General features: G+C 35.9%; 1 protein-coding gene across 3 annotated transcripts in view; it reads left to right on the top strand.

Moving 5' to 3' along the window:
• The window catches only part of PDSS2 (decaprenyl diphosphate synthase subunit 2), a 253400-nt gene that overhangs the window by 148425 nt on the left and 92175 nt on the right, over positions 1 to 12800 (top strand). For all 3 annotated transcript variants that reach the window (XM_081526868.1, XM_081526870.1, XM_081526869.1), the window contains one exon: positions 4501 to 4699. In XM_081526868.1, the coding sequence (XP_081382994.1) occupies positions 4501 to 4699 (199 nt within the window). The remainder of the gene's footprint in view (positions 1 to 4500; positions 4700 to 12800) is intronic.

The following is a 12800-nucleotide window of genomic DNA, read 5'->3' on the forward strand; positions in this document are numbered from 1 at the left end:
CTTTCGGTGGCTAAACTAGGAATAAGATAATGAAAAGGAAAAACTCCCAGATTCTTTGATACTGTCACTGCTGTAACAGTAAATTAAAGTTGTATAATGTGGCCTGAAGTTGTTTTTCTAATGATAAAATCTTAGAAGTTGTGAGCACAGTACTAGAGTGGAATTGCAGGACAGATTTCAAGATGACCAATCAGTTCATTTCTGTTTCTTTAGCAAGTAGGTACCAATCATCGCAATAATTTTGTCTTTTTTCACTATTAACTGGGCTCCCAGGTGGCGCTAGTGCTAAAGAATGTGCCTGCCAATGTAGTAGATGCAAGAGATGTGGGTTTGATCCCTGGGTTGGGAAGATCCCCTTGAGTAGGAAATGGCACCCCACTCCATCATTATTCTTGCCTGAAATCTCCATGGGCAGAGGAGCCTGGCGGTCTACAGTCTATGGGGTCCCAAAAAGTTGGATATGACTGAGCAATAAGGCACACACATAACTATTAACTACCAGTCTAAGTAATTTTTTTAATCCCCAAATCTTAGAATTTTAGGACTGAATATTAAATTTAGGACAGAAATCCCTGAATCTTAGAACTAGAAGAGATTTTCTCCAGTCCCCCTCCTTTCAGAGATGAGAAGATGAACGATCTGGGAGTTTTAAGGGATTTGCCCACAAACTGTCTGTTATAGGCAGAGGGAGAATTGTTATCTCCCTCTGATTGAGCTAAATCACTTGATTTGGTATAACCAAATGATTTTTGAAACAACTTGATTACTTTCTCCAGCTACTATAACAGAGAGTCAAGTCTAGTCATACTTTCTCCTAGAAAAGTTTTCTTCTATAGTGCTTAGAACTAAAGATGAAAATTGGACAAGTGTGTGGTGAGCATATATCAATCTTGGTAGCGATGTAACTTTGCCCCTCCCCCATTTACTATTCATCAGGTAAATAAACATTTTAAACCATCATTGGACACTATGACAATGAGGCTCTGAGTTCCAGCTTTGTCTTTCATAAACTGAATGTTCCAACCAGGTATTTAAACTCCGCACACATGCTGTAATTAGAATCACAAGTAGATAAAATAAGTAAAAGTTCTTTGTGAATGGTGGGTACTGTACAAATTATGGTTTTTCACTTTCATTATTCCCACTGTTTTTGTTGTTTCTGGCCATGAGGCATTTAAAGATTGCCATTTGTTTAATGAATGGAGTTTTATGATTATGGATGTCTTTATTAAAAGCTCCCAATCATTCATTTTCATCTTTAGGGTAATTCAAAACACCTACAACTTTGACTTGCCTGGTTACTGTTTTCTTTCATAAGCTGAACTGCATGAGAGATTTATCCAGTGCTTAACCCTTCTTGAGGTTTATACTTGCTCATAATCTCATTGTGCAAATTTTTGTGAAGTGTAGCAGTGGACATTTCTGTAAACTAGAATACATTGGCAAGGTACCAATAAAATAGATTTTTATTCATTTCTTAGTTACTCTTTTAAAGGACAGTTTTAAATGTTAGCTCCCTTTAAAAAAAATGTTTTCTGTTCACTTCTCAATAGTTAAGCCTCCATCCTCAGTGATTTTCTTTGGATGTAGTGAGGTTTTCATCTAAACCATGAATTTACTCTTTTCAGAAGCTGTTTAACTCACTGGTTCCTCTTTTCCTACTTCCCCAATTTGTAGTCAGGTACACTATGTACACTGGAACATTTTTACATATGCTTTTACTTTTTTTAAGCAAAAGGAGTAAATTAGAAACATGCTTTTTCTGTGTAGATGCCAAATTGTTTGGTTCCTTTACTTTATTGCATCTTTATGTAATTTATAGTTGTTAAACTAGTAGTACATTGTTTTTAGAGAAGAGTCTCTTATTATTTGATTGTTTTATAGATATTTGTCTCCTTTTCTAAGGCTGTTATTCTAGGTCAAATCCTTAAATTTGACCTTTAGGTCAAATCTTTTTGTTACATGTCCCTTGGGCCTTTGTTATAGCTTCTTCTGATCTCTCTACTTTCACTACCTACTTTTTAAGATTTTATTTAGATATATTTTCTATCTTTTAAGTTACCACAGGCAAAAGTTTTACAAGTTGTTTCACTCCCTTATAATACCGTATGTCCTTGCTCAATCCTCCAATAACAGTTTCCTCACTACCTTTCCAAATTCTGTTGAGAGTTTACCATTTATTCAGCCTTTACCTTTAGCCCCAAACATTCAGACTCAAAGCCGTTGACACATATTTTAGGCTTTTGTTGCCGCAACACCCACTCCTAGATGTACAGTTTCTGTATCAGATACCTATTGCTGTATAGCAAACTATCCTAAATTTTAGTGACTTGAAACAACCATTTTATTTCTTACCATTCTGGGGTCACTCATGTGACTACATTGACAAGCCTTAATGCATAAAACACTTACCAGGCCTTGCTTGTGTCACTTGTGCTAATGTCTTTTTGGCCAAAGTAAGTCACATGGTGAAGTCCAAAGTTAGTGTGGAGGGGACTACACAGGGGCCTGGAAATGAAGAAGTGTGGTTCACATGGGGTCATTTATAATAGATTTCAATGCATTTCCAGCTCTGTATTACTGTGTGCCTTTGGGCAAGTCTTTACATTATGTGTAACAATTTTCTCACTTGTAAAATAAGAGATTAATAGTACCTTCATAGGGTGGTTATGAGGTTTAAAATTTTTAGTAATTGTTGGTTTTCTAATGATTATAAAGTAATTCTTTTGTCATTTTAGAAAATGTACAAACTATAGAAAAGAATAAACAAGAAAACAACATCTGAAATGCCATCTGATACAGTCCTATACTATAAGTTCCTCAAGGGTCTTCTTTATTTTAATTACTACTGTAGGTGTATATCATGGTTCTTATTCTGAAAGATAAGGTCCTTGAAGGAAGGGACCACATATATTCATCTCTGTAAATCCCATAGCCTTGTATTTAAGATTAAAAGTGATCATGTGTAAAAGTGCTTGGCCTAATGACTGGCACAAATTCTATTTCCACCTAAATTTGAATTTTATAAGATACTAGTAAGGTTTCTTAGAAATCCTGAAGTTACACTGAGAACAAAGTATATAAATGGAACTGTAGAGGGTGGCTGTTATTGGTCATCTTCTCTCTGGAGAATCCTGGTGACTTGTGGGATATAGAATAGGGAATGGTAGAGAGAAGGAAGGTGTCAGGATCTACTTATAGCTCCCAAATAACTCAGTGGAAAAGTCTCTAATAAAAACTTCATTCAAGTTTCTTTGCAAGGGTACTGATACAAAGTTATACCAAACCCTCAGCTGCAGTTGCCATAGTTCTGTCTTCAGCGTCATGATGTTTCCCTGAGTTTGAAGCATTCAGCTAAGACAGAGACACCAGAAATGTATACCTGATTGCCAATGCAAATATGGTAATACTAGTAGGGTCACTTTGTGTTGCTATATGGGTATATGCAGCAACACAGATTAGAATACTTTAGACCCTGTCGCCTACTGGTAGTATTGTACCAGCTAAATCAGTAATCATCTAGCTGGTATAATACTGAATTGCCTCAAAACAAACTCATAATTGATGCCAGATAAGTAAAAGCACTGTGTACTCATTAAAATATGGCATGATTGAAGAAATAAAGTACATTTGAAACCTTCAAAAGAAAACAAAACTCCACAAAACTTCAAAATGCTAAGTGAAATAAGTCAAAGACAAATACTTTATGACTTCACTTATTTGTGAAATATAAAAAACAAAGCAAAACCAAAAACTGAACTCATAAAACATTGCTGGTTGCCAGAGGTTGGGGGGGAGGGTGGGGGTGGGCCAAGGGAGGGAGAAAAAAAATGGGTGAAGGTGGTCAAAAGTTACAAGCTTCTAGTTACATATTACCAAGAAGAAAAAAAAAAAAAGCCATGAAGATATGATGTACTGGGGATACAGTGTGTAAATGGTGACTGTGGTTAATAATACTGTATCGTGTATTTGAAAGTTGCTAAGAGAATAGATCTTAAAAGTTCTCATCACAGGGAAAAAAATTGTGGCTATGTATGGTGACAGATTTAATTAGGCTTACTGTAGTGATCATTTCACAACACAGTCCTCCCTTGGCGTCCACAGGAGATTGGTCCCCAGACTCACTTCAGATATCAAAATCCACGGATGTCCAAGGCCCATAGTCTGTCCTCTGTATCCATGGTTCCACATCTGCAGATTCAGCCAACCTCAGATTGTGTACTGCCTACATATTTATTGAAAAAATCCTCATAAAAGGACTCACATGGTTCTGTGCTGTTCAAGAGTCAGCTGTGTGTACAAATACTGAATCATTATATTGTACACCTGAAACTAATATAATGTTATGTGTCCATTATATCTCAATAGAAAAACTTCATTAAAAAGGAATAACCTGAAAAAAGAGACACTAATCTGTGAAGTATTTTGTTATTGAAATCGGACAATGCTGATAAGATGGTATTCTTTACACTCAGACTAAGTCTTACCTTTGTGTTTTAGTCAAAGAAGTTTGGCAGAGATCACAGAACTTATCCATACTGCTCTCCTTGTACATCGTGGGATAGTAAATTTAAATGAATTGCAATCTTCTGACGGGCCACTGAAAGATATGCAGTTTGGAAATAAAATAGCTATCCTGAGTGGAGACTTTCTTCTAGCAAATGCCTGCAATGGACTCGCTCTGCTACAAAACACCAAGGTAAAACTGGGCAGTGTTTGTTCGTATCTGAATGGCCTTTAGGTGTCTCTTGGTTGACTGCCTCAACTCCACACCCATAGATGCTCAGTAAATTTGTGATGAGGATAATGATGATGATGGCAATATCAACACCAGTTAAAACTGGTAAATTCTAGGAAAGAGTTTTGAAATTAATTTCCAGTTGTTGGTTTTTTTTTCCTAGTAACAGATGGAATTATTTGTTAATTATAGAGTAGTGTTAAATACTCAGAATAAAGATGATATCATAAATATTACCTATCATCTCACTATCCATAGATAATTACTGTGGGTTACTGTTTTCATGTATTTCCTTCCAGTCTGTATTTGTTTATTCATACCTTTGTATGTGTGGATTTGGGAGTAGCATAAGTGAAAACTTAATTGTATAAGCTTTTTTTAATCCTACCTTTTCCTCCCATTGCATATATGACATGAGCATTTTCCCATATCATTAACATTTTTCATAAGCTTCCTAATGGTTGCACAGTATTCAATTATTTTGATGTAGGGTTGTTTATTTAACAGATTCCTTATTTGGGGACATTTAGGTTGCTTCTAATTTTCTACTCTGATAAATAGATTTGCATTAAACATCTTTACACATCAGTTTTTCTTCATTTCAGATTATTTCTTTAAGGTAAGTGCCTGGAAGTGGTTCAAAGGGTTTAGTTTTAGTATTCTCGATGCATGTTGTCAAGCTGCTCTCTAGAAAGACTGTAGATGTAGTCCTTATTTATCAGTTAGGATTTGGTGTGACTGTAACAGTGACCAAAACAAGATAAGAATTTATTGTTTTCTCCTTCTCTCTCTCTCTTTTTTTTTTTTTTTTTAACATATTGAATTACTATCTGGGACTAGGCAGTCCAAGGTTGGTATGGTGATTCTAAAGTCAGGAACCCAGGCTCCCCTTACCTTACTGCTCTGCCATTCCTATCTTACCACTTTGTGGCCCAAGACAGTTGGCATTATGTCTTCACTCCAGTCAATAGGAGGGAAGGAGAAGGAAGGGCAAAAAAGGGCAGATCTCCTTCATTAAAGATCAAGTAAATACACATCCTGGACACCAAGTACAGCCTCAGTGTAAGTCTGCCGTCCCAGAATCCCATCTGACTTAGCATTTGTCCTAGATTTTTGTTTTTAACAGAGGATGGTTACATTAGAATAAACCAGCATGGATGGGTTGGTAGAGCTCTGCTTTCTACTCCCAGCTTCTGCCTTGATTTTTGTCTCACATAGGCCAATAATAGGTGAGACCCGTGTACTGTAGGGGAAGTTCTCATGTTAAGGTATTGTTAAATCTGAAAGAGAACCAGCAATAACTCTTCTCTTTTCTCAGCGCTTTCAGACACCCCAATCAAGGACAGAATATAGGACAGTTGTTGATACAAAGTACACTGAATGTCTAGAGACAGTTAAAGCTCCTTCCTGTCTCAGGTGGTAGAAGTATTTGACACTGCTGCCCCAGCTGGCTGTGTGGTGTATCACCCAATTGTATGGCCCATGTCTAGCCTTCAAGAGTCATAAAACTACCAGGTAGCAGTTCAGAAACTCACTGGGAAACTCACTTATTATAAGTGAGAGGTCCGTTGTCTATGAAGTAGACATGTGAGAAATCAAGGCTGATCAGTTCTGTGCAGATTAAGTAAAGAGTAAATTGAGCCCACTTGCTTGTATGATGTAAACTAATAACTATTTTATTATTTGACAGTACATTGTTTTTACAATAAACCTTTTGGCAGCAGCTCAAAAACATAAAAGTATGTATTTTATGTTTAAAAAGGTACTAGATTTTCATGTCTTGGAAAAGTTAATAAGGAATGTATAACTTGCATAAAATGTTCCTTGATGTTTACTGTTCACTGTGGAGGCCATAGTTGGGTCACTGACCACATGAAAAGAAGAAGAGGCAAATCTGCTGAAAAACTGTCAAGATTAGTAGTAGTTACTACTAAAGTTAGTAGTTACTTTAGGGAGACTTCCTAAACATGATGGTTTAACACATATGGCTGAAGAAAGTATATATACATACAACCTAAATTTGTTGAGATAAATTACTATTGCTCTAAATTAATTTCATTCATTTTTGACCAAAAGCAGTAGCTTTAAGTTTGTTGACTCCAATGATGGAAGAATTTTGCAAATAGCTAAATAATTCGTTTCAGTTGAGTGTTGTCAGGTACTTCAAGTAATTAAATCATTTTTGTTAATTCTAAAAATGTTTTCTTTTTCAGTCCATTCATGAAATCAAGGTAAAACTTTTGGAAGTATATTCTATCAAAGGTAAAGCCATTTTGAGTGAAACTGGAAATTCAGTTTAAAGGTTGAACATGAAAGAAAATTGTTAGCTCATAATAATAATACAGGCACAAATTTAAGTGAAACACACCACAGTGTTGTGATAAAAGTGACCATCTTAACTATGTTGAGAAATATAGAATGGTTGGAGCTAATTGAGGCATACTCATAGTTCATATTTGCATCAAAACAAGCATCAACATTCTGCTAATTGAAATAAAAGCTATTGTTACCAAAACTAACAAATATCTTTATAGTCAAATCTCAGGACTATACAATTTGGAGGGTATAGCTGAATTTGAGTATAAAACTATACTTCAGCACCACATATTTCAAAGAAGTATGTGCCTTCTCTCTTTGTTGCCTGTCATTAGTCAGATTTTAGAAATTTTTATGTCCAAGGATGATATTGAACTTTGTTATAAATGGTCATCATAGTTTTGGTGACATTTTATTCAAAATCAATTGGAAATCTGAAATCAAGTGTTCAACAAATGAAGTACCACTGAAACTTTTGTAGAATTGCAATTAATGAAAACAAAGTTTCCATTGGAACTTTTTCCTACAGAAGGAAAGAAGGAATTGAACAAAATAAATGGTAAGAACTCAAATGCAAAGAATAAAGATTACAAGATTAAAACGTGCAGTTTTGTTCTTGTGATTTGGAATATCTCACCTTACAGGAAGAATCTTTTGGTGGTGCTCCTATTTTGAATAAATTATATACATATATGAATGAAATTTCATGCAAATATGAATGAAACATTTCATGCAAAGATGGGCTCAATAAAGGACAGAAATGGTAGGGACCTAACAGAAGCAGAAGATATTAAGAAGAGGTGGCAAGAATACACAGAAGAACTGTACAAAAAAGATCTTCACTACCCAGATAATCACGATGGTGTGATCACTCACCTAGAGCCAGACATCCTGGAATGTGAAGTGAAGTGGGCCTCAGGAAGCATCACTACAAACTCCAAAGCTAGTGGAGGTGATGGGATTCCAGTTGAGCTATTTCAAATCCTGAAAGATGATGTTGTGAAAGTGCTGCACTCAACATGCCAGCAAATTTGGAAAACTCAGCAGTGGCCACAGGACTGGAAAAGGTCAGTTTTCATTCCAATCCCAAAGAAAGGCAATGCCAAAGAATGCTCAAACTACCACACAACTGCACTCATCTCACACACTAGTAAAGTAATGCTCAAAATTCTCCAAGCCAGGCTTCAGCAATACATGAACTATGAACTTCCAGATGATCAAGCTGGTTTTAGAAAAGACAGAGGAACCAGAGATCAAATTGCCAACATCTGCTGGATCATCGAAAAAGCAAGAGAATTCCAGAAAAACATCTATTTCTGCTTTATTGACTATGCCAAAGCCTTTGACTGTGTGGATCATAATTAACTGTGGAAAATTCTGAAAGAGATGGGCATACCAGACCACCTGACCTGTCTCTTGAGAAACTTGTATGCAGGTCAGGAAGCAACAGTTAGAACTGGACATGGAACAACAGACTGGTTCCAAATAGGAAAAGGAGTACATCACGGCTGTATATTGCCACCCTGCTTCTTTAACTTATATGCAGAGTACATCATGAGAAACGCTGGGCTGGAGGAAGCACAAGCTGGAATCAAGATTGCCAGGAGAAATATCAATAACCTCAGATATGCAGATGATACCACCCTTATGGCAGAAAGTGAAGAAGAACTAAAAAGCCTCTTGATGAAAGTGAGAGAGGAGAGTGAAAAAGTTGGCTTAAAGCTCAACATTCGGAAAACTAAAATCATGGCATCTGGTCCCATCACTTCATGGCAAATAGATGGGGAAACAGTGGAAACAATGTCAGACTTTATTTTTTGGGCCTCCAAAATCACTGCAGATGGTGATTGCAGCCATGAAATTAAAAGACGCTTACTCCTTGGAAGGAAAGTTATGGCCAACCTAGACGGCATATTAAAAAGCAGATACATTACTTTGCCAACAAAGGCCCATCTAGTCAAGGCTATGGTTTTTCCAGTGGTCATGTATGGATGTGAGAGTTGGACTGTGAAGAACGCTGAGCACCGAACAATTGATGCTTTAAAACTGTGGTGTTGGAGAAGACTCTTGAGAGTCCCTTGGGCTGCAAGGAGATCCAACCAGTCCATCCTAAAGGAGGTCAGTCCTGGGTGTTCATTGGAAGGACTGATGTTAAAGCTGAAACTCTAATACTTTGGCCGCCTCATGCGAAGAGTTGACTCATTGGAAAAAACCCTGATGCTGGGGAGGATTGGGGGCAGGAGGAAAAGGGGACGGCAGAGGATGAGATGGCTGGATGGCATCACCGACTCGATAGACATGGGTTTGGGTGGATTCCAGGAGTTGGTGATGGACAAGGAGGCCTGGCATGCTGCGGTTCATGGGATCACAAAGAGTCAGACATGACAGAGCGACTAAATTAAACTGAAGATGGTGGTATTAAGTACAAATATTATTAACATACTATAATGACACAAGCAAATGATCACTTGCTTTAGCCACTTCACTTCATGGAAATAATATTTAATATGTTCCTATTCTTAGCTGGCTTTTATCATTCACACATTCTTTCTTTCAGTGTGGTTCACATTCAGAGAAAATGGAGGCTCTGTTCTCATCAAAATCAAATCAGATTCATAGCCTGTGAAATCCATTCTTGGTGCTTTGCATTCAGAAGCATCACTATAAATGTTCCAGAGTCTAAGACCTCCACCATCTGCTCCATTAGGCACCAGATTTCAGTAGCTCTACTTGATTTACCAAAGAAAAAAAAAAAAGCTTAGCATATCCAAGCAACAGTTCAGCCTGAAGCTTCTCCTTGAAATAAGAATGGTCAAGCATTCCCTTCCCCTCAAGTCCTGTACCTTCATGGTCTCTGCACAGGTTTGCACGTTTAGATTTGCATTTTATCAACCTTTGTCTGGTGAGGAGGTTTTTTTCTTTTCCTTTTTAAGCCATGGTATGTGTTTTTCTGAATTTGATAGTTGTGTGTTAAATTGAAGCCTTTATTGTATGCATCCCCCCTGTTCATCCAAAACATAGATCTCTTGCACATTGTTCTTCAAAGGGTCATTTGAAGGTTCTACAAGGTCACTTTCAAAAGGTACTTCACTGGCTCACTTTTTGTGAAAGACCTTGAGTACAATGTCCAGGGTCCATAATTGATCTACAAATCTAGGCTTTCTGTAGCCCTATTTTAATCATAATGGATGATTTCCAAATCATGTGAATATTGTTTTAAACTGAGTAAATTGTAATGGAGAAAATTCTTTGATAAAGCAAATCTCCCATATTCAGAACTGGTTCCTTTCATTTAAATACATGGCGGTATTCCCCTTGGAATTTTTTTTTAAGGAAAGTAAAGTTTTATCTCAGAAGAGGACTAATTTTATTAAATGAGATCCCGGAAGCTTCAGTATACTACTATTAAAATAAGAAGGAGTCCGAGAGGAGGAAAAGGTGGCGATAAGTAAGATCGCCGCATATGATAATATCTTAGCAAAGTTAGATGTGTTTGACATTTTAACTTTCTTTCATAGGAAAGAAAATTTGTCAGCATTAGCAACGTAAACAGAGACCTCAGCAGGGGACAGGCATAACATAGCACAGAAATGCTGTATATAGTATTCTTTTTTTTCACAGTAACAGCCTGCTTTTTCTTTGAGAGTATATATTTAACTTGGTAATTAAAGTTAGCATATTTGTAGCAACTTTTAATTTTTTATAACTTACTCATTCTACCAACTTCCCACTTTCTTTTGCTACTGAATTCTTGTCTGAATTTCTATGTTATATGTTTGTCATTGTACTTCTCCTGGGGCAGACCATTAGATGAAGTGTTCTGCAGTCACATGAAATTCAGAGCTCTTTTATAATTGCCAAGGGTAAAATTAGCAAAGTCAATTATTCTCCCTTTGGCTTTTCCCTGAAGATATTAGGAATCTTCAAGGTAATTGCCTTAGGTAACACTTAGATTTTTAAATATCTCTAAGTATAGAAATTGGTATATTAATCCTCTGGTAATTGTCTTACTGTTATAGCTACTATAGTCACATAAGTGTGAATTAACAAGATTTTGAATTCAGTAGTGAATTTAAAAATTAATGCTTGAATTTTCATTCATTTTCAGTTATGGAACCTAAGGGCAACTTTTTATTTTAGTACTTCACTATATAAAGACCCTGCACTAAGAGACCTCAGAATACCTCTTTTTAAGCCATAAATTCTCTGACTCCGTTGAAATAAATTGCTCTATATTGTGTTCATGTAAAACATCACTGAGTGCTGAAATGATGGGGTCATTCCAGAATCTAAAATTTTAATGTTTGAGCATTAGGCTATCAACAAGACATGCTAGATAATTGGGGGAAAATCATGACATGGAAAAGCACTATAATTTAGAAATCTGGCTGACCGTTACAGTTTTTCCCTGGTTCCCTGCATTTATTTGTGGACTAGATTTGTATTTTAGGATTAAGCCACAGTGTAAATAAGACAGTGCACATTACTACTTGTCATCTTAAAAAAAAAAAGTGTTTTATTTTATATGTACAGTGATAACCCTAGTATTTAAAAAATTTATTTCACCTTATTATTATTTTTAACCTTTGTAGTGATTTTCATTTAATGGACCTATCCTTACACATCTGTGAGTTAGCCTGGGTCTTGTTTAAGCACCCTGAAACATTGTCGTGATATCACTCCTGGGAACTATTCTATTAAGCATTAGTGATTTATATTTCTAAATAACCAGTGGCACAGATGTACTCCTTACATAGCTGATGTATTCCCTTATGTTAACTTGGTTTTCCTAAAGGCATAAATATGTTGTTTACAAGGAAGAAATTTAGTTGTATAAATATGCTCAGTTTATGCATATAAATCTCCTTTTGTACCATCTATATATTTTAATAAAGCAGCTGCTATTGGTTATTTGATGTTTTTCTTATCTGTTATATTAATTTTACTTACAAATTCATATTGAAAAGTGAAACCTAAAAACATGCTATGTCATATGAAATTTAAGTTTTTCTCTCATATTCATTTAAAATAGGGATTATTGTGACCTTGTGTGTTTACCGTCTTGTCATCAGTATTTTACTTGTGGAAATTATTGAATTAATTGTTTTCATCCTCTGTAGTTTGACACCCAGGATTAATATTCTTTTCTTCATATAACCCACTCAAGTGTAGATTTTCATGACTAGAATAAATATGCACAGAACCTAAGGGGGGTGTCATACATTGTAATGATAAAGGAAACTATCTTCATATCACTTAGAGAGGTCAGAATGCTATTATAAAATCACAATTTCAAAATTCTCAGAAAATTTTCCAGTGTTTTCTTATCATATGATGCTAATAGCCAAGTATTAAACAGACACTATATTTATATTCTGAATCTGCTTCCTTGCATTTAAAATAAAAGTAATACATGTTTGAGATGTGTACTAAAAATAAGACAAAATATTATGTTCTTTGAAAATTTACTATCTCATTAAAACCTTGAACTTTACCCTTTTGGTGCCAAAAAACAATGAAATGAAATGTCTTTTGGGGGTAGGAAGGTCAGATGCGATTATGCAAAATGGATACTTCTCTGAATTGTCTATGTCAGAAACCTGAAGACGAGAAAAAAAGAGCAAGAGAAGCATTTCTTCCATATGCTTGGCATTTAAAGAAACTTATTTTTTTTAAAGCCTGTTTTCTACAAAAATACACCCTCTGAAATGGGTAGAGTTGAACCATGGTTGGCCATGAGAGGTAG

This window comes from Giraffa tippelskirchi, chromosome 9 (genome assembly GCF_054371585.1).
Source record: "Giraffa tippelskirchi isolate mGirTip1 chromosome 9, T2T-mGirTip1v1.2.pri, whole genome shotgun sequence".
Lineage (NCBI taxonomy): Eukaryota > Metazoa > Chordata > Mammalia > Artiodactyla > Giraffidae > Giraffa > Giraffa tippelskirchi.